Source organism: Narcine bancroftii, chromosome 6, assembly GCF_036971445.1.
Source record: "Narcine bancroftii isolate sNarBan1 chromosome 6, sNarBan1.hap1, whole genome shotgun sequence".
In the NCBI taxonomy this organism is placed as follows: Eukaryota; Metazoa; Chordata; class Chondrichthyes; order Torpediniformes; family Narcinidae; genus Narcine; species Narcine bancroftii.
In genome coordinates, this window is record NC_091474.1 from 77,768,819 (window position 1) to 77,790,918 (window position 22,100).

Consider the following 22,100-nt stretch of genomic DNA (forward strand, 5'->3'; position numbering starts at 1 on the left):
CAGTAGCCTTGCCCACTTCAGTCTTCTCAGGAAGTGCAGTCGCAATTGCACCTTCCTGACAAGTGAGGAGATGCTGTGTCCATGATAAGTCACTAATTAAGTGAACTTCAAGGGGCATGGTGCTCTCCACTGCCTCCTCTACAGTTGTAGATGTGTAGTGGAGGGTGATCATTCCTGATCCACTTGGTCCATGATCATCTACTTTGTCTTGGCCTCGTTGAGACCAGGTTGTTACCCTTGCACCATTTCATGAGACCTTCCACCTCTTCTCTCCCCCCAGTAAATTCTCTACCCTTGTCCTGTAATTATCTGTCTATAGTGGCTCATCCCTGCCTCCCATTTTCTTGAATAAATAAACCACATTTGTTGCTCTCCAGTTTTCTAACACTTTACTAGTGACCAATGAAAATATAAAACTCCCCCTCAGGGCTCAGCTATCTCCCCTCTTGCTTCCCGTACCAGTCTGGGTGACATCTCATCAGTCTCTGGGGATTACTTTTTTGTCTGCTCATTCTAGTGTGGAGGGTCATGTGGCCTCTCTGGAACCGAGTTGAAAGTCACCTCACCCCAATCAAGGTCAATCCCCATCCACAGCCCTGGTGACTGGCCCCTTTAATTACCTCATCAGTACCTGGGCTGGGCTCTCCAGCTGATGGCATTATCAAGCCCACCATGTGTAAACCATCTGACTTTTTTCTCTTCTGGGATGAACCCTAGCTCTACTCCAGGTTGTGAACCATGGATGATACTAGAGTCATCGGTAAGGTATGTGCTTAAGGGTTGGAAGCTGTGTATTGTGTGTCTAGTTTAGAGTGGTTAAGAGCTGTGCCTGCAGTATATCAAGGGGTGTTGGGCATTGCATATTGTAACTTGATTATAAAGCTTTATCTCGGAGTGGTTGTGGGTGTGTCATATAATCTGGTAAGTGTATGCATCTACTGAGACTCCCCTGCATACAAGTCTCATCTCTCCTGGGGCTTGTTGAACGTGTTTCTTCACACAATACACATCTACCGCCTCCACCATCTCAAAATGTTCTGTTTCTGCTACATCTTGCACAGATTTCAAATAGCTTTCTGGGTCCCAAAGCACAACAATTCAATGTGAAGGAGAAGCCTGGGAGATGACCCTCCAGGACGGTGTCCACAGCAGCAGACAGCTCAGTGGCTGAGGGACCCACGCAGGCTGTAGATGACTGGTGGTCGAAGGTTGTGGGACTGTTGGGAGACTGGCTCATAGGAACCAGGTATCAGAAAGGATGCTGAGAGCAAGAAGGGTTCCCTTGCAGAAGCACTGGAAGTAAATCTACAGATACTTAGTGACTCTGAAGGGACTCTCTGCTTTTGTTTTTCTTATTGTTGGGGGCGGCACGCTATGCTTGCAGTGATTCTTTGTCTGCCCTATGGCAGACAAAGGTTGAAATATGTCATGTATAATACATTTTTGATGTGACAAAAAAAATAATGGCCCTATCTCTCAGATAAGCCTATTCCCTTTCTTGGTTCAGTCATAAGGTCTCTGAAAACAAACATCCCTGCTTGAGGTCCACCAGTTAAGTCCCATGACATACCAGTGCCCATTCTCCACACCCAGAAACACCTGAATTCCATTGTAGGATTAGCACACCTTTAGCTCTTGAATTCGCGGCAGCCTCTAAGGCGGATCCAGCGTTGCCTTTACGGAGAGCAGAGTTGGGAGCCGGCTTCCAGAGCTGAGGGAGGCGGGGTGAGTGGTGCCGTCCGTGCTGCCTGTCGTTGTGACATCAAACGTGCGTGGTGGGAAATGAAAAATTAATAGAGACATTCCCTCCCGCCCAAAAGAACAAAGAAACTTTAGCCATCACTCAAAAGATCCTTTCGAGACAAATCGGTCACTATTGCCCTGCATCTGAACACAATGAGCGACCATGTCATCGCGCCCTCCCCTTTGCAAGCGCTTTCATTGGTATTCATTGAACGGAGGGGGTGGAGTGACCCCCCCCCCCCCTTCCCTTGATAAAGGGCTCAAGCCCGAAACGTTGGTGACGCATCTTCACCTTTGCTACATCAAGGCACTGTTTGACCTGCTGAGTTTCTCCAGCATTTGTAGTTTTTGACTCCACCTTTAAGTGACCCCCCACCCACCCAGGCGGATGGAAGCTGGAGCGTATTCCAGCAGTCTGTCCGCCTTCGGACCTTTTATGGAGGGAAGTACAGCGATGGAGAATCAGTGTTTACATTCCCCATTAAAAAGGCCTGCAGAGAGCCATTTGGCCCATCATGTTTATGCTGTCTCTGAGAGCACCCCCATCAATCCATTTCCCCAGCTTATTTGCCAGTTCTCTCTGATCTTAAATGAGGCTCTACTTCTCGTAATGATGAATACATGGTGGAGGAACTCAGCGGGTTTCACCCGAGTTTCTTCAGCACTGGGGGTTTTTTTAAACTTCAATCACAGTGTCTGCATTTTCTGATGAATAAATGACGCTGACTGTCTTGGTTAAAGGCAATTTGTAGCGATAATGAGCGGGCTTCGAAGAAGAAGTGCTGAAGTGAGCGCAGCCGCTGGCTGGGGGGAAGTGAGCGCAGCCGCTGGCTGGGGGGGGGGGAGACTGGGTTTCGACAGATGACGGTACCTTGGGGCGGGAGGAGGGGTTGGCGAAGCGCAGGGCGGTCGTGGCTCCGGGGCTGCTTTCCCTTCGCGTGTCAGGGTCCAGTTCGGCTTTCGGGCCGGGCCAGCAGCAGGGCTGTGTCTCCTCCACGGCGAGAGGCGGCAGGGGGCCCGGCTTCGTCCTGCAGCCGCCGGCGCGGAAACGAGTTGCGAGCGGGGCTGAGGGAGCTGCCGTCCGGCACGGTGAGTACAGGCTTCCACGGCACAAAAGGAAACAACGAGCAGCTTTGGAAATGCAGTCTTAAACACGGATTATTTTCATTCGCAACATACTTTGTGGCGGGGTGTGGGGTGGCGGGGTGTGGGGTGGTGGGGGTGTGGGGTGGTGGGGGTGTGGGGTGGTGGGGGTGTGGGGTGGTGGGGGTGTGGGGTGGTGGGGGTGTGGGGTGGTGGGGGTGTGGGGTGGTGGGGGTGTGGGGTGGTGGGGGTGTGGGGTGGTGGGGGTGTGGGGTGGTGGGGGTGTGGGGTGGTGGGGGTGTGGGGTGGTGGGGGTGTGGGGTGGTGGGGGTGTGGGGTGGTGGGGGTGTGGGGTGGTGGGGGTGTGGGGTGGTGGGGGTGTGGGGTGGTGGGGGTGTGGGGTGGTGGGGGTGTGGGGTGGTGGGGGGGTGGGGGGGTGGGGGGGTGGGGGGGTGGGGGGGTGGGGGTGTGGGGGGGTGGGGGTGTGGGGTGGTGGGGGTGTGGGGTGGTGGGGGTGTGGGGTGGTGGGGGTGTGGGGTGGTGGGGGTGTGGGGTGGTGGGGGTGTGGGGTGGTGGGGGTGTGGGGTGGTGGGGGTGTGGGGTGGTGGGGGTGTGGGGTGGTGGGGGTGTGGGGTGGTGGGGGTGGTGGGTGGTGGGGGTGGTGGGGGGGGGTGGAGAGAGAACCAAACTCAGTAACTACTGTACCCAGCCACGGGACCCTGCAATTGTGTCCATGCCAGACAGGGAGAGTGGGTTCTTTTTCATTTCTAACATGGTAGAACTGGTTCCGGCCAATCTCTCCCAACTGACCGACAACCCCTCTCTGTCGCTCTCTCCTTCTCTTCCCCCCCCCCCCCCCCCCACGTTTTGAACGCTGGGAGGAAACCCACGCACAAACTCCTTGCAGACTGCACAGGATTCGAACCCGGGTCACTGGCGCTGGAACAGTGACATGTAAAACGGGGTCACAGGTTGTCAGGGAACCCAGTAAAACTTAGCCGGGCGTCCTGCTCCAGCGGTTTGAAAGGGGAACTGACTGACCTGATTACTCTAGTGACATCAGCGCTTGCATCATAGGGAAACCCCCTGGCTGAAACCCCGCTATGGGGGGGGTTAAGAGAAGAGGTTGCTTCCAGAGGGGGTGCCATGATCAGGGGGAGAGAGGACGCTGCCATGGGAAGGAGGTGGAGGGGGGGGGTTAGAGGGGGCTTCTGTAGAAGGGATAGAGAATGGTGACTGATTGAGAGGGTGGCAATTGACGGTGGGGGGAGAGACAGATTGCCAATAGTTCCTGTGAGCGTGTGACGCATCACTTACCACGTCATCGCAGGGGGCGGGATGCCCTTAAATCGCTGGGTTGGTGATTTAATGGATAGATTCCTCCTGCAATTTGAAAGGTGCTTTCAAAACCTTTGACCCAGTGGTTGCTCCTGGGTCCCAGGAGGGCTACCCAGAGGCTGCAGTTTAATCATTCTTAGTACAATAGCATGAGCTGGTTGGGTGGAATGGCTGCACATGGAAACAGGCCCTTCAGCCCCTCAAGTTGGTTGTGCTTCCCTGAGCTGGTACTGTTTGGTTTGATTCCCTTTGAACTGTTGCCATTCATTTACCTGTTAAAATGTTGTGATTATTCCTGAGTCCACCAGTTCCTCTTGCAGGTTGTTCTACCATCCTCTGAAGGAGGAAAAGTTGTCCCCTGGGTCCCCTTTAAATTTCTCCCTCATTGTAAACTAAAGCCCTCGAGTTTTACACCCTACTCGTATCCCTGGCATCAGTTGACGTCGGCGTGCTGATAAAACTAGTGCAAAGGAACAGCAGAAATTCACCTGTTTCCAATTGAAGGTAGAACACTCTGATCCCTGGGGATGAGTTGTGTCCCGGTTAAGGGTGGCCCAGTGGAAATGGCACAAAGAGCTTCTTATCCTGGGACACACACAACCAATTAACTGGGATGCCAGTGGAAAAGGGGCTCATGTTGTACAATGTTTGCAGGTATCTTGCATTTAATGCAAGTCCTGCCTAGTTGACCATCTCAAAATGCAACACCTCACACTTGCCTGAGTTAAGTTCTATCTACTATCTCTTGGCCCACTTCTCCAGTGGATCCAGATCTGATTTCATCTCCGACAACCTTCCTCACTTTCCTCCAAACTGCAATTTGGATGCAATTGGCAAGCTTGCCAACCATGTCCTTGTCCAAATAGTCAATGAGATGATGAAGAATGGTGGACCCAGCACTGAGCCCTGAAAAAACCACTGGCCCAATCTGAAATGCAACCTCTTGAAAATTGGAGGATTTCTTCCAGCTGCTAAAGGTGGTGTAATTAATTTGAGTTGATTTATCATGGTTCCAAGCTTCCAACATAAAATTGTGATTTAATCAACCTCATTTAAAAGTCACCCTGTGGAGAATGGGTCTGCTAAACATTTGTTTGGCTGAACAGCAGAATTTTGCCTGCAGCCAAGGTCGGAACCATTCCTGCAACATTCATGTAATTTAAGTGATTGAATAAAGACAGGTTTCTCTACTTTCTGGTGATGTGCTGATAGTTCCCAATGGTTTATCTTCAAAACTAATCTTGTAACTAGTTAATGTTTCTATTTTTGACAACTCTAATCTCCTGCAGGAGACACTAGCCTCTGTTCCACTGGCACCCTGTCCCAGGAATTGACTGGGAATTTACTAGGACAGGGTCCAGTCGAAAAGGAACACTGTCTGAACGCTGGCATTCATATGGACATTATTTCACGCCTCGACCCCTACTCATATCCCTGGTGTTTGCTGACACCAGGGTGCTTAAAAAAAAACAGTGAAAAATAGACAGCAGAAAGTCACCTGTTTCCAGTTGAAGGTAGAACACTCTGATCCCCAGGGATGAGTTTGTGGAGTGGAAAAGCAATTAGTGTCCCAGTTAAGGGTGGGCCAGTGGAAATGGCACAAAGAGCTTCCTATCCCAGGATGCTGCATAGCCAATTAACTGGGATACCAGTGGTAAAGGGGTGATTTGCTTTAGATGCAATATTTAAAGTGCTTCTGGAGAGTAAGTTTCTTCCATTGAGTCAGTGAGCTGTATGGACACTCTCTGCCCACCTCATCCGTGATACTGATCTACACTAATCCCATTGGCCCATCTCAACCATGATGTCTATCTACACTAATCCCAGCAGGCCCAAATCCCTGTGCAAAATTGAACTTTAGCATTTCTGAGTTTAAACAATCACTTAAAGACATTGCTGACATTGGCGGACTCTCCTCTGTCAGTTCCCGGTGCACAATGTATTTGTGGTTACATTCAGAAATTGATTTATTGTCAAGAACACATGGCATGAAATTTGTTGTTGTTGTGCAGCATTACAATAAATTGCTTATAAATTACATTTCTGTAAATTCGTGATGTAAAAATGAGTACAAAAGAAGAGAGAGGTCATGTCTGTGGTTCATTGTCCATTTAGAAATCTGATGGCGGAGGGGAAGAAGTTGTTTTTGTACTGTTGGGTGTTTGTTTTCGGGCTCCTGTACCTTTTACACCGACGGTAGCAGAGTGAAGAGGGCAAGGCCTTGGTGGTGAGGCTCCTTGAGGATACAGGTTGCTTTCTTGATTTGAGACACTGCTTCTCAAAGAAGTCCTTAATAGAGTGAAGACTAATGTCCACGGTGGCACCGGCTGAGTTTACAACCCTCTGTAGCCTTTCCCTGATGTGTCCATTGGATCTCCATATCAGAGAGTGATGCAACCAGTCAGAATGCTCTCTATGGTATACCTGTAGAAATTTGCAAGAGTCTTTGGTGATGTACCGAATCTCCTCAAACACCTAACAGAATATAGCTGCTAGTGAGGCTTCTTTGTGATTTCATTGACATGATGATCCCAGATCTTTAGAGATGTTGACACCCAGGAATTTGAAGTTCTTTTCCTCCTTCACTGCTGACCCCTCAGTGATGATTGGTTTGTAGTCTCCTGGTTTCCCTTCCTGAAGTCCACAATCAGTTCCTTGGTTTTGCTAAAGTTGAATTGTCTAAGGTTGTTGCTGTGACATGGCTCAACGAGCTGATCTATCTCACTCCTGTACGCTTCCTCATTGCTGTCTGTGATTCTGCTGACAACCATGGGTGCCATCGGCAAATTTGAAGATGTCATTTGAGTTGTGGGTGTAGAGACAGTAGAGCAGTGGGCTAAGCTGGTATCCTTGAGGTGTGTCTGTTACTTATTTGCACTGTTGCAAAGGCTTGTAAGGCTGGTGATCCAGACCTCGACAAGAAGTCCAGGTACAACCTGTAGATGGCTATCTCAGCAACAAAGCCCCCATTCTGGAGGAAGCTAGAGACAGATGCTCGCCAGTTGTCAGGAATTGCAGGCCAATACATCCTACAAAGTGAGGTTGAAAACCATAAATGGCTGTGATGCTTCACTTCCTGATGAGCTGAACACCATCTATGCTTGCTTTAAGAAGGAGAACTCAACTATGCATTTGAGAATCCCTGCAAGGGCTGAGGACCCTGTGATATCTGCCTCGGAGGCTGACATCAGAACATCATTCAGGATGCAAGGCATCAGGCCCTGATGACATACCTGGCAACCTACTGGAAATCTGTGCCAGCCAACTAGTCGGGGTGTGCACGGACACTTGTACAGAGGTGCCTACGCTCAGGACAAGAAAAAGCTCCAGAGGGTTGTTAACTCAGCCTGTGACATCACGGCTACTGTATTCACTCCTTGGAGAAACTCTATAAGAGATGGTGTCTTTATTTATTTATATATATATATATTTATTAAAAAACACAACCTCTATCCTCAAAGACCCCCAGCACCCAGGCCACATCCTCTTCACTCTGCTACCATCAGGAAAAAGATACCAGAGCAATCAGCGGCATAAGGACAGCTTCTTCACTGCCATCAGTTTCCTGAATGAACAGTGACCTAGAACACTGCCGTACTGTGTCTTTTTCTTGCACTATTTTTATTTAATTTTTAAAGTGATTTATATAAATATCTACACTGAGATGCTGCCATAAAATGATGGATTTTGTGAAGTTTTCATGATGATATATTCTAAATGTGGTCTTCCAATGAACAAGTTGAGGATTCACTTCTCTAATAGTGTGAGTGTGTACCCTGATGTGTGAAGGATCGATATAAACCATGGTATCCCTTTTCCCTATGTGTTTTTCGTTGACTGAGAATGCCACTGGCCAGACCAATATTTAATATCCATTCTGAATTCTCCCCCAAAAAATGGATTTCAAAAAGAATTGTTGCTTTGGGTCTGGAGTTGGTGGAAATTTGGTTTCTGCCAGATCAATTGCCCAAGCCAATTAACTATTATGCTACTGTACCCTTTGAATACATGATTGAAATATTGTACTTTTGTACTTAACTACAAATCTATTGGAATTGTTGGTCCTAGTCATTTAGTAATGCGTCTGCTATTGTTAGGATCAACTAATGTCAGTGTTCTCGTAACATTCATTAAAAGACTCACCCCCACTCCCATGTTTTCTTTTACCCTCCCCCTGCAGAAACGATATGGGAGGGGCAGTGTCCGTGGATGAGGGGGTCCACGTTGTGGTGGTCGGTGGAGGTTTTGGAGGGATTGCAGCAGGAAGCCAGCTGAAATCCTGCGCGATTCCGTTCACGTTGATCGACGTAAAAGATGCATTGCATCACAATCCTGGAGCCCTCCGAGCATCAGTGGAAAGTGGTGCGGTTATGGGAAGAGTTGATTATGGGTCTGAATTCCATGTGTTGCTTTTCGTTCCTTTCTCTCTCCCATAACTGCCCCGCAATGGCGAATGTGTGAAAATAATGCTTCTCCTGAGGTTTTCTTTTTACAAAAGAAAGTCATCCTTGTTGCATTAAATTGTACTGCAACTTTGAAGCAGTAATTTTGGGAGAAGGGTATTGATAGTGTTTTATTAACTCTGAAGGGATGAACTCTGAAGATTGAGTGTGCTCTCCCACCCAATCATCTGGAAGGAACTGCAGGACGGTTGTTAGTTTTATGAAGTTGGAAGACATTTTAATGTAAATAAAAGTCCTAAAATTCCAACTGCTCGGGGATTGGGTGGGTTTGGATTTTCTGGATTCTTGGGTGGTACCTTTAAAATTCACATTTAAGGAGAATAAAGAAGAGGTGAACAGTTAAATTTTGATAGTTTATTAACAAAACATTTTTTCATATAAAATACAAAAAAGCTAAATCAATATTTATTTGTTCATTTCTGCATCTGGGGGCGCTTACGCATACACACAAAAGCCCATTAAATTTAAGATGTTTGAGTTTTTGAGAAGTCTGGGTTGTCAGGTGGTCCAGATTTCTGGACTTTTACTGTAGTTTCATTGCAGATCTAGAGTTGTCATGAGGATATGTGATTACTTTCTCCCAATGCCCTTTCAGTTCTCCCCACTTTAAGTCGTCTGAATAATCTGCTGGCCTGATTTGGATCTATTGTTGAAGGTTTGGTACAAATAACAATGTGATGTTCAGGTTTTTTTATCTGAGCAGTTTTCTGTAACCATTGGCATTGCAAGTATGAGCTCAAAGTCTGAAGATGGGAGAATCTTAAACCAAAACCCTTGGTTGAAGCTCTGTTTTATTAGTCTCCCAACTTGGTGGACCAAGTAGAATTGGCAACTTGCAATCTTATAAGAGATCAGAGCACTTTGCATGTCATTTGATGTTAGTAACCTAAAAATCTATTGGTCACATCGGTAAACGTAACCACCAATAAAACATCCACAACCTTCTGATGAAAAGAATTCTAAACCTCACACAGTCCAGAAATTAAAGCAGCTGTTCTTAACAGGGACTGTACAGATCGTGTGGGTGTGTGTGGTGGGGGGGGGGGGGGGGCGGGGGGGAAGGAGAGGGGAGAGGAGAGAACAGCACATTTAAAGGGGGGGGCTGTGATTGAAACCGATAATTAGGGGGTCCAACATATTCAGGGTAGAAATATGGAAGAAACTTTACTGCTTCACAGGGAAGGGGTCCTAATATACTTTGAGCAGAGACCTGAGGGGACCATAGCTGAGAAAAGATTGAGAATTTTAAATTACATTTTCAGCTTAGACATGCAGCACGGTAACAGGCCCTTTTGGCCCACAGGCCTGTACTGCCCAATGACAGATAACCCTGGTTTGTTTTTGAATGGTGGAGGAAACTGAGCACCCAGAAGCAACCCATGCAGATGCAGGGAGAACGTACAAACTCCTTATGGACAGCGCTGGATTTGAACCTGGGTTGCTAATTCTGTAACAGTGTTGCACTGGCTGATCTGAGCCATTATCCCAGCTGATGCTTTTTCTTGTAAAATGCGACCATTGTTGAGATTTTTTGACTGTCTGATAACTAGAAATGTAGCCAGGTTTTCAAAATAGAATTTTTTTTTTAGTTTTACTTTTTTATTTTATTAGGATTTGCAAAGAAAACATTTATTTCATTCAAAGAGACATTTGCAGAGAACTTCAAGCAAGGCAATGTCATTGATATTGATTTGGAAAACCAAGCAGTCATTTTGGAGAGCGGGGAGGTAGGCAAATGGGATAAATTGAATGCTTTAGAATTCCTCTGGTCCCCTACATCCCTCCCTGTCTCTGTGACCCCCCTCTGGTCCCCTACACCCCTCCCTGTCTCTGTGACCACCCCCACTCTGGTCCCCTACACCCCTCCCTGTCTCTGTGACCCCCCCCACTCTGGTCCCCTACACCCCTCCCTGTCTCTTGTGACCCCCCTCCTCTGGTCCCCTACACCCCTCCCTGTCTCTGTGACCCCCCCCACCTGGTCCCCTACACCCCTCCCTGTCTCTGTGACCCCCCCCCGGTCCCCTACACCCCTCCCTGTGACCCTCTCCGGACCCCTACACCCCTCACTATCTCTGTAACCTCAACAAAACTCTTAACTCAATATGCAAGAACACAATTTTAACTGGTTGTTCTGTTTTGAAGGTTGTGCATTATTCTCACCTCATTTTGGGAACTGGCAGCTCTGGCCCATTCCCTGGAAAATTCAATAAACCAGTTGAAATGCAGAATGCCATCCAGATGTATGAAGATCTTGTTAAACAGGTATTGTTGTGTTGCAGACTGAATCCAATTTAGTTTTATAATCTGTTGGTACTTGTAAAATAAATAAATAAATAATTTTTTTTCTTCAAATTTTTTTTGTCTGTTCACAGGTTCAGTCAGCTCCAAGAATTGTTGTGGTTGGAGGTGGATCAGCTGGTGTGGAAATGGCAGCAGAGGTCAAAACTGAATTTCCGGACAAAGAGGCATGTCGCGTTGTCAGTCTGGATACAAGATGGTGGGTGGTGGGAGGTTAACAGTGGTGCAGTCAGTCAAGTTGTTGCCTTGTCACTCCAGAAATTCTCCTTTCACCCTCTACTCAATGCAGTTTTTTTTTTGAGTTTGTATATTCTCCTTGTCATCATGTGGGTTTCTTTTGGGTATTCTGATTTCTTCCCTTGTCCCAAAGATATGTGGGTTGGTATGTACATTGGCTGTTTTGAATTGTGTCTAGCTTTTCTGAGTGGTAGAATCTTGGGGTTGGAAGAGGAAGTTAAACAAAAGAAAAATCTCCTTTCCATTGCTGGGTCAAGCATGACCTGTTCTCATGGAGCACCTACCCTTCCTGCTTGATCTGTTGTATCCATCTTTATACTTTAATGCCTAAATTTAGGGTTAGGGTTATTGCCTCGTGCATTGACATGTGTGCAAGTGTGTGGTCAGAACCTTCAAGTTCCTGAAAATTGATATTTCAGAAGACTTCTCCTGGAGCCAGCACATTTGAGGCAATTGTGAAGAATGCATGCCTTTTTAACAAGACTTGAGGAGATTTTGCCTGCTGTCAAATATTCCATCAAACTTCTACAGGTGCACTGCGGAAAGTATCCTGAGTTACAGGCATTACAGCCTGGTTTTGTAATTCCAATGCCCAGGAACGCAGAAAGCAACAAACCAAGGCAGCTCCATCACAGACTCTGACCTTCCATCCATTGCTGACATCTGTGAGGCACTGCATCAAGAAGGCAGCCAATGTCCTAAAGGACCCAACTCCCTCCACCTCCCACCACCCTGCTTGAAATCTCTTTTCTTTGCTACCTTCAGGCAGAAGGTACAGAATCTGGAAAACCAGCACCTCCAAGTTCAACAACAGTTTCTTTCCAACAGTGATCAGACTCTCCAATCTCCCCTCATTACACCAATGATGGATGGCCTGCTCTGACAGCAGAAAAAGACTGCACTACTTTTTGCACAAGGATTGCTGTGAATATTTATCATCCATCGATTTTGTATTTATTGTCTTTAATTCAATTAAGTTTTTTTTACAAATACTCATTCAGCTGCAGCAAGAATTTCCATGCTGTCAATGTATATGATGAATTTATTATTACTAGCAGGATACCCGGCGTTGCCTGGGAAATAACACTCAGTTGTTGACTACATGGTTGAAACAGAATATCCAAAAAACATCATGGTAATCTGCATAAACTGCCCCTTACCTGTCTGGAGGCCCAAGCACTGAGACAGGCATATCTCTGCTGTTCGGTTTCCTGCTGCCTGCTCCTTGCATGTCTGGAAGCATCAACAGTGAGCCAAGATGGCTGTTGCTCTGCTTTCTCCTTTGTCTAACTCTACAGGCTTGTGAAGAGCTTCTGCCAATGTTGCTTTGCTTTTTGGGGCCCATATTGAACTGGTTTTGGCCACTTGTTTTTATTCTGAATGCACATTGATGCACAGCCCTGTAACTAATTGAGGTGATCCTGGTGCAAGTTTAATTTTATTTTGAACTTCATATGACCTAAAAGGATAATCAATGTGGTCATGACATTCAGCATCAAATGTTACCCCTACTGAACCTCCTTGGACATTTCTAGAGTACTCCATATTGATTTGCATGGAGGACAGACAAACAAACATGCACAAATATATATTAGATAATTGAAGGAAGTTTGTAAGGATGAATTCAAAGCATGTTGCTTTGAATTGAGAAAATTGAGATGGAATAAATGGATCATCTACAACTGGAAGGATGAAACTAATGGAGTGCCTGGGGGGGGGATCGCAATTGGCTCTCATTTGTTTTCTATTTGTACATGAGCTGGAGGATGGAACAAAATGCAAGGTTGCCAAAATTGTGTGGAAGGGTGAGTTGTGATGAGGATGTTGATTTTGCAGTGGGTTGTAGATTGAGTGGAAAAACTTGTGAATATGTTTAATGTATGCACTTCAGTGAGAAGTCATATTCCTGTCCCTATTTTCATGCGTTTTCCCCCCTGCCCTCCACAATACTAATAATTTCTCTTTTTTTTTAGGTGACCTTAATTCATTCCAAGATTCCTCTGGCTGATGATCAGCTCTTGCCAAGTGTCAGGCAAGGGTTGAAAGAAATCCTGTTGCAGAAAGGGGTTCAGCTGCAGTTAGGTACATTAGCAAAAGATACAGCAAAACAAAATTGGAAGGGTGAAGCAATTTCATTGGCCAGTGCCTTTATTTTGAGGAGGGGGTGATTTTACTGTTCCTTCAGTGGCTTGCTAACTTTTGTAAAGTCATCATTATTTTAATCTATGCAAACAAAAATCATTTGTATTTGGGGTTGGATGTCAGCATAATTATTCCTCATCAAAAATTTGGCCAAGATTTTCAGTTCCAAATCACACTTTGTGCATCCATGCAATTCCATCATTTGAGTGTTGCATGGGAAGCTGGAGTTTCTTGTTTGGAGATGTGCCTGTTCATCACCTGCAACAAATGCAGGTTTTAACAGCCTTTCTGCAGGAGGCATCTCTGAACTGGTCCAGACTGGAATCTGACTCTGGTTGCCTTTTTTGTTATAACAGTAAAGTCCCTAGTATCCAACACCTATGAAGATTGGTAGATGGTGGATAAGTGTATTTTCCATTTGCTTGAGACTGACTCTTGCAATGCCTACACATACACTGGCATTAAGAATAGTTTAAAAAGAGAAAACTGCTTCACTGTACAAACACTGAACAAACTTCACTTGTATGAACATATAAAGATTTCCCACTTTTTTACAACATAGTAGGAGTCCGTTCAGCACATTGAGTGTATGCCAGCTCCAGGAAAAATCCACTTTCCCTTTGTATTCCTTTCCCTCTCACATCAATCAATGCTTCCTGAATCTCCTACCATCCACCTACACAAGGAACAATTTTTAGTGGCCACTGAACCTACGGCACTTCTAGGATGCAGCAGTAACTGGAGCATCCAGCAGAAACCGTGTGACTCCACACATTTCACATTGGAGGTCAGGAGGGAACTCTGATTGCTGGAGCTGTTCGTTCTGCAAATCAGTGAGCTTACAAGTCCTGATCCCCCCAGTGGCTAAGCTGAGAATTCTGTTGAGGAGCACAGAGAATGACCCTTTTGCCTATTGCAGTGGTTCTCAACCTTTCTTTCCACTTGCATGTCTCCTATGCCAGAGGTGCTCTGTGGTTAGTAAGAGATTGCTTAAGGTGGTATATGAGTGGAGGAAAAAATAGGTTGAGAATCACTGTTCACGAGTCCATACAGAGCACCAACGAGTAGTCCTACGTTAATTCTTTTTTTTCATTCCCATCACTAATACTCTCATGAGAGCATTTTGCAGCAGCCGCTTAAGCCCATTGATGAGCACATCTCTGGGATGGGAGTGGAATCTGGAGGAAACCCCCATGTGTCTTGAGGACACCCTGCTAACTTCACGCAGGCAGCAAGGCCATCCCTTGACATTTCTATTTGATTGCAGTTGTGCATTGAGAAGAACGTGAACTCTTGCCTCTCTGCTGTTTTCCACTAGGGCAGAAAGTCACCAACTTGAATGACTTGGTGATGAATGAAATAAACCCTGATATGAAAATATTGACAGACAAGGGTATGGAAATCATTGCAGACATGGTCATCTGCTGTACTGGAATAAAGATCAACTCTTCAGCGTACTCAAAGGCTTTTTGTAAGTTTAATTCTCTCTTCATTCTGGTGGACTATACTTTCTTTTCTCCTTCCCCCTCACTTCTTTACACTATCTCCCCTTGAAACTCAAGTCCTGATGCAGGCTCTTGACCTGAAACGTCAACTATCCCTTTGCCTCCACAGATGCTGCCTGACCTGCTGAGTTTAAAATTTTTGCATTACATTTTTTTTTAAATGTTATGTTTATACATGCAACATGGTAACAGTCCCTTCTGGTCCATGAGTCTGTGCTGCCCAATTGCACCTAATTCACCTACAATGTTCATTCGTTTTGAAGGATGTTGGTGGGAGGAAACCAGAATACCCAGAGGAAACCCATGCTACACAGGGTGAATGCACAAACTGCTTAAAGACAGTGCATGATCTGAATTTGGATTGCTGGCACTGTAACAACATTGTGCTGACTGCTACGCTAACCATGCTGCCCTGGTATTATGACTGATTCATAACTTTTTGTTATCCTACTGCATTCGACAGTAGTTTATGAAAATTGGAACTATTCAACTGGAGTGCATGGATTTTATCAGTTTGTTCAAGTGGTGTCCTTTGACAATGATAATTGATGCAGATCAGGATGTGATTGGATGGGTGTTTGCTGCTTCCTTCAGTTTATTTGAATCAGGGGATCTCTCCATCCTTTGAACAATGTTCACCAGTTAGAAACCACCTTTTTGTCTTTTACCTTTTGGGTCTTTCCTCTCTCGCCATAGCTAAAAGTACTGTAGAAACGCGTGTAATAGTCTAATTTTTGTGGACCAATTTTTAGGGTAAAATTTAATACTTTAGACTGCGGCATGTACCTTCATTGTTTGAGGTATCTGGAGCTCTGGTAAATGGCTGGAGACGAGGCAAGAGTTTGTGGTTGGGGCATCTGGAGCTCTGGTGGGTGGGTGGACATGGCCTGGGTGAGAGTCCATGGTTGGGGCAAAAATAGGGGGATTGACTTTTACATGGTATTAACTATTACATGGGTATACAGGGTATTTTTTCCTCCCTTTTATTGATTTTTGTCTGATCTACGAGACCTGGCCATTTCCCCAAAATCAACATGACAGTGTGACTGAGGGGAAGTCACGTGATGGAGTAGTGGCTGGTCGGGTGGAACCAGCCCTCTCCAGAGAAAAGAAAAAGTGTGAAAAAACAGAGCTCAATAAACATAAAATACAGGAAGAGAAAGATGAAGTTACAGAGAAGAGACAGAAGATGGCACCCAAAAGAGAAAAAATAAGAATAACAGAGAAAAGAGAAGAAAAATCACTGGAGAAGAAGGAAGAAGGCCTGATATGCAAGTCAGAGCAGAGAACCACCGTGGAGAGGAGCGGCCGATCTCTGATGTTGGTGAGTCTCCAGAGGAGTGGTGTCCTCCTAACCAGCAGATTTCAAAAATGGCTCTCAGAGCCAAGAGGAGGTGCACAATTGCGCATGCGTGAAATTGCGCATGGGCAGTGTGCAAGTAAAAAAAGGTTAATGCCGGCGGGAGGGGGATTCAGCTGTGGAGCAGCCAGCTGAGAGACGCCCAGTATCGGGGTGTTCGGCTGGGGGAAGAAAGCTAGAAAGAAGAAAAGAAGAGTGGTGAGAAAGAAAATGAAGGGCTGGAAGAGGGTGAATGGCAACGGAGTGACTGGCAGCGGGTTGCGGGTCGGCCCCGCGGCGGGTCGGCGGCTCACTAGAGAAGGATGAAGATACAAAGATGCAGAGAAGATGACACAGACATAGATACAGACACAGAAGAAGAGGAGGAAGACGACTAAGAATTTCAAAGGAAAGAAGGTAAAATAGAAGGACAAAATTCAGATGAAGCCTTTTTCGAAGAACAAATGAGGTCATTAAAAGAATGGCTATTATTAGAAATTAGTTCAATCAAAAGAAAAATAAGAGCTGAAGACAGAATGCAAAGCTTAGAGTTGGTCATGACTGAAATAGGGAAAAGAGTAGAAAATGTGGAGGAACAATAAGCTGCTGTAGAATTGGAGATAAATGATTTGAGGCAAGTTGGAAGAGAGCAAAAAAAATTTGGAGACACAAAATTTATCGTCACAAAAAATTGACATATTGGAAAACTACAGTAGGCGAAACAACATAAAAATAGTGGGCCTGAAAGAAGGCAAAGGGTGCTGGGAACGACAGATTCACATGAAGAAATAGAAATCGAAAGGGCACATTGAGCGCTAGTACCGAAACCGCCACCACATCAAAAACAGAGATCCATAGTGGTAAAACTCCTAAGACAGGGGTGTCAAACTCAAATTCACGGAGGGCCAAAATTAAAAACTTGGACTAAGTCGAGGGCCGAACTAAATATTTATTGAAAATTTTCAACAACATCTGCATGTTTTCTCTTCTTTCAACATATGTAATGTTAAACTTTAGGATATAACTTTAGGAGGATAATGTTACCGGTCAGGAGTAGGTAGCTCAAGTTCACCCTTTGCTTGACCTGAGGAAAACATTTGGTCCCTGTGGAGATGTAGTCAGCATTAACAGGCTGTGTCCATTTTGGCCTGCATCAGGACTCAGCATTTCCTGCTCACTCCTCAGACTCTTGGCCTCTATTCACCCTCGACCCACCATCCCTCTACCTGACCAGTCCTTTACCCAACCTCTACTCACCCCTCACTCCACTCGCTCTGCCTCTACCCACCCTATCCTATACACGCCTCTCTACTGCCTCTCCCCTCAACCTGTTCCTCCCTCTACCCGTCTCTCACCCTCTAATCATCCCTCCCCTACTCACCCTGCCCCTCCCCTTTTACCTCTTCCCTATCCACCCCTCCTTCTACTCATCCCTCCCTCTAACTGCCCCTCGCACCACTATAACTTCCCCTGCCCATTACTCCTCACTCCCACCCACTCAGGCCCAGCGCACTGCCGATCAGCCTTTGCGGACAGCCACCATCTCTCTCTTCACGTGCAGGGCCGAACCAGCTATCCCTGGGGTCCGCGCGGGTGCAAGTGCTGAAGGCCGTGGCGATCGGGTGAAGTGTGCTCACGCTGTGGAAGGGCCGTCCGGTGCCAGTCGTGCGGGGCTCGCGCTGCCTGGGGGCCGTGCGCAGCCTGCCATGTCCGTCGCGCCGACAGGAAATCACAGGTGCTCGCCCATCCGCCGCACCGCTCGACAGGTGGGAGAAGTGACTGGCTGTGCGGGGAGCCTTCCAACTGGCTTGCGGGCTGATGACATCGACAGACTTCTCGTGTTACAATTTCTCGTGTTACAATGGGGAAGGATGTGCAATAAAGGGGGAGGATGGTGGGGATGACATTATCAAAAACAGCATCGGCTCTCGCTGCAGGGCGGGCCACCTCTAATACATTTTTGAAATGATCTTGCGGGCCAAATATAATTATATCGCGGGCCAAATTTGGCCCGCGGGCCAGAGTTTGACATGTGTGTCCTAAGAAATATGACAAAATATACTGGAGCAGGCAAGAAATAAGGTTAGAGAAGACAATAAGCCGTTGGAATATAAGGGACAAAAAATATTTTTTTACACGGACATAAGCTTCGAACTTTTAAAGAAGAGGAAGGAATTCAACACGGCGAAAACAATCTTGTGGAAGAAAGGGTATAACTTTATATTGAGGCATCCAGAAGTACTCATAGTATTTATTTCTGGGGAACAGAATAGACTGTTCTTGGACCCAAAGAAAGCCCAAGAATTTGCTGAACATTTGCAGGACAGGAGAAGAGAGGAGGAGGAGGAGTGACAAGAAAATATATAAAAATATAGTAAAGATAATGTGTATATATAAATATAAAGATTTAAAGATGGATAAGAGAAAGGGAAGAAGGAAAAAAGAGAGAGCTTTGTTATATGTATAGGAAAATAGTGTTCTCTGGGGGTGGGAGGATGACGGTCACTGTGAAATCGGTTGACCCTTGCGAGTAAGTTCGCAAACCGAATGGAAAAGGGAGTTGTGGTTGCCGTCAAGGGACAAGGGGCAATCCAAGGAGGGGAGGTTCATTTGGGGTTAAAGGGTTATTGCTTGTGGGGATTGTTGGGGTATTTCATGTCTTAAGTGCATTGACATATATTGAGATTAAAAAGGAACACTTAAAAAAAACAGTAATGGGAAAAAAAGGATGGAGGTGGTGAAGAGGCAGAAAAGAAGTTAAAATAAAGATAAAAGATGGCCACGTTGGACCAAATGACTATAAACATTAATGGAATATTTAACCAAGTTTAAGTATCTCCCATTGGAAAACACATAATTTAAAAGACAGTTAATGTTTGAAAAAACCTGGGAACCATATATGGAACATAACAGAAAGAGCAGGCCTCGGACCACCACCACCTAAAATAAGATAAATACGAACAGATTTAATATGAATAATCAGATACGTGTTCTTTGTTTCTATTCCTTTTGTATAAAGATATTGTTTTATTGTATTTTATATATTCAATATTTACTGTTTTTGGAGGGGGGGTGAAGGGAGGGATGGGTGAAAAAAGAGAAAATGTCACTGTGAATATTTAGAGATGCATCTGTAAATATATTGGTTGATGAGGTTCATAGTGCGATAAATAAAGAATTAGAAAAAAAAAACATGACAGTGTGACTTGTGATCTGTTTCCACAGATGATCGGGTGGCTGAGAATGGTGCATTACTCGTCAATGAGCATCTGCAAGTCAGTGGGATGGAAAATATTTATGCAATAGGTGATTGTGCTGATATCAAAGAGCCTAAAATGGCCTATCATGCTGGATTACATGCGGATGTTGCTGTGGATAATATTGTCAGAAGTCTGACCAAAAAGCCTCTGAAACATTACAAACCAGGTATGGCCCGCTGAGATCTTTAGCAAAATTATTTTGCATATTAGTGAGGAAACTGAATTTATTGGACATACACTTACAGCATGGTGAAAGCCCTTTCAGACTACAAGCCCATGCTGCCCCAATTATACCCAATTGAACTACAACCCCTGGTGTTGGGAAACCCATGCAGACACAGGAAAAAGGACTCCTTAAAGGCAGCACCAGAATTGAACCCCAGTCACTGGCGCTGAAATAATGTGCTAACTGCAATGTTGATGGCTTGGGACATATTTTGGAGGTTCAGTTAGCTATCGATGCCTGTGCCTGTTGGTATGGGTACACAGTGTTCTTTTTTTAAAAGGAGGTAACTACTCTTACCTTGCCACTCTGAGAGATACATGTAGCCCTCAACTTACGATGGGGTTGTTTTCCTGCACTCCAATTTTAAGTCAAAAAATCATTCTCGAAAAAGAGCAACGGGATCAGTGTGAGGACTAATACAGGGCTATAGGGGGACACTGAACATCACTGCCTAGCCAAAACTCACAGTACAGATTCTGCCATCATAACTTTGAAAAATCGTAAGTCGAACCATCGTAAATTGAGGACGATCTGTAGTAGACAGAAGCAAAAGCTTACCTGAAGATGGAGAAGATTTATTGAGGCAATGCATCTTTTCCGCTGCATACCTTAAGATTGGAATGCAAGCTATTGTGAGAGGATTGAATAGCCTTTGCATTTAAAGTGGAATTGGCCAGATGAATCCATTATCTTGATATCAAATTTTGTTCGACAACTTTCAACCCTCTCCAATAAACTCTAATTCCTGCACAAGATTCATGGACGATACCACAGCAGTGGGTTGTGTAAAATGGGGCAATGAGTCAGCATACAGGAGGAAGATTGAAAACTTGGCTAAATGGTGCACTCATAGCAACCTCATACTCTTGTCATCAAAAGGAAAAACCAGAGCTGTACAATCCAGTGATCATTGGGGGATCAGAGGTGGAGAGGGTGAGCAAATTTAAGTTTTTGGGAGTCACTATCTTGCAGGATCTTTCCTGAACCCAAGATGCTAATGACATCGTAACAAAGCACATCAGGGCCTCTACTTCCTCGGGAGTTGGTTGCAGAAAATGAGTAGGGAATGGGATTGCTCAGAGCTAGCACAGGCTTGATGGGCAGCATGGCCACGTGAGAATTTTTCAGCAATGTCCTTGGGATGCTGCTTTAGTATCGCATTGATGTGACTCATTCATTAGCCCCAGAGCATGCACAGATGTGTGCAGTAGCTTTGGCCTCACTGAGATGAGGAAAGTTGTTGGCTGTGCTAAGTTTTGGTGCCAGTGAATCGCTGCACGAATTTGGTTCCAGCCCAAAAGGTGTAGACAATACCGATTTTGGTGTGTAGGGGTTGCATAGGTCCAAATCCACCCTCTCGACATCTCCTCCTGGATCCAGCGGCATGGTGCAATCCAAGGTGGCTAGGGAAAGTTCTGTCGTGAATGGCCAGGCCAAGCTTCAATGCAAGGGATTCCCTTTCTGTGCCTCATGGCACGTGTTTGCTAGATGACCATTGACCCCATGAGAGAGTGTATCCGCCCTTTGGCATGTCTTGTTTTTCATCCTACAGGGTGTCTAGCACCAGGCAAGCTTGCTGGAGCCAGTTTAGTTGCTGACTACCCAACCAGGTGACAGGAAACACTGGGCTACATGGCACTCAGACAAATGATCTGACGGGAAACTAATAAGTTAACCACTTCCTAAGTTAACTAATTCTTAAGGGTCTGTCTTGATCTACCCTGCTTCTGAGAGGATGGAGACAGAGGTTCAGGGTTTTGTGTTGCGGCCCTTTCACCTCTTGTACCTCTCTCTGTTCCTAGGTTCACTCAGCATGCTATTGTCAATGGGCCGGAATGATGGGATTGGTCAGCTGTTCGGATTCCACATTGGAAAATTTGTGGTTGTGCCGCTGAAAAGTAAAGATCTGATGGTTTGGAAAAGCTGGAAAGGAATGGGCCAGACAGCACCTTCATGAATCCCAAATTCTTCGTCACCTTTCTCCCATGCACAGCTGCACCTTAGTTCCCTTTCGTCTGTGATTTCATCGAATTGCTAAATACTTAATTGCAACATAATCGTGCCATAAAATTATGCAAAACCATTCCAAAATGTGGTATTTTGTGGAGAAAAACCAAATCCTTGTTTATTGTCAATTAAACTTGAAAACATTAACCAATAAATAAGATTTTGAAATGCATTGTGTTGTATGTCGAAGGATATTTGTTGAACATTTTTAATTATTCATTTTAATCAAAATGAGATGGGGTTACCTTTAGTCATAGAATTGTTTCAGCCATTTGTGAGGGGTAATTTGGACCACTGAGTCTGTGGTGGTACCTGGTAGATTAGTCTCATCAGGCCTTTACCCCTGTTCTATCCCCTTTTTGTACAGTGACCTCCATAAAGATACCAAAATGACTGTCTATAAAATCTTTGTTCCAGAAGAAATGTATTATTTTTTTAAAAAATATCCCTATAGTTAAA

At 45.4% G+C, this 22,100-nt stretch overlaps 2 protein-coding genes across 4 annotated transcripts in view; one reads left to right on the forward strand and one right to left on the reverse strand.

The window, feature by feature from the left end:
• The window catches only part of cdhr1a (cadherin-related family member 1a), a 123,730-nt gene extending 119,882 nt beyond the window's left edge, over positions 1–3,848 (reverse strand). The window contains exons 1-2 of the mRNA XM_069885439.1: positions 3,721–3,848; positions 1,627–1,748 (exon numbers count right to left, since the gene is read on the reverse strand). The gene's annotated coding sequence lies outside the window, so the exon portion shown is untranslated. The remainder of the gene's footprint in view (positions 1–1,626; positions 1,749–3,720) is intronic.
• LOC138736247 (ferroptosis suppressor protein 1-like) lies at positions 2,604–21,813 on the forward strand. Of its 3 annotated transcripts, XM_069885448.1 has the most exons (10): positions 2,604–2,832; positions 4,927–5,141; positions 8,345–8,526; positions 10,239–10,354; positions 10,770–10,889; positions 11,000–11,092; positions 13,136–13,244; positions 14,623–14,775; positions 19,374–19,574; positions 21,437–21,813. In XM_069885448.1, exons 3-10 carry the CDS (start codon positions 8,352–8,354, stop codon positions 21,589–21,591), a joined length of 1,122 nt encoding a protein of 373 aa, XP_069741549.1. In that variant the 5' UTR covers positions 2,604–2,832; positions 4,927–5,141; positions 8,345–8,351; the 3' UTR covers positions 21,592–21,813. The 3 variants fall into 3 exon arrangements, with proteins under 3 accessions (XP_069741549.1, XP_069741548.1, XP_069741550.1); XM_069885447.1 differs by lacking the exon at positions 4,927–5,141; XM_069885449.1 differs by lacking the exons at positions 2,604–2,832; positions 4,927–5,141 and having other exon boundaries at positions 8,392–8,554.
• Positions 21,814–22,100: the final 287 nt, after the last annotated feature.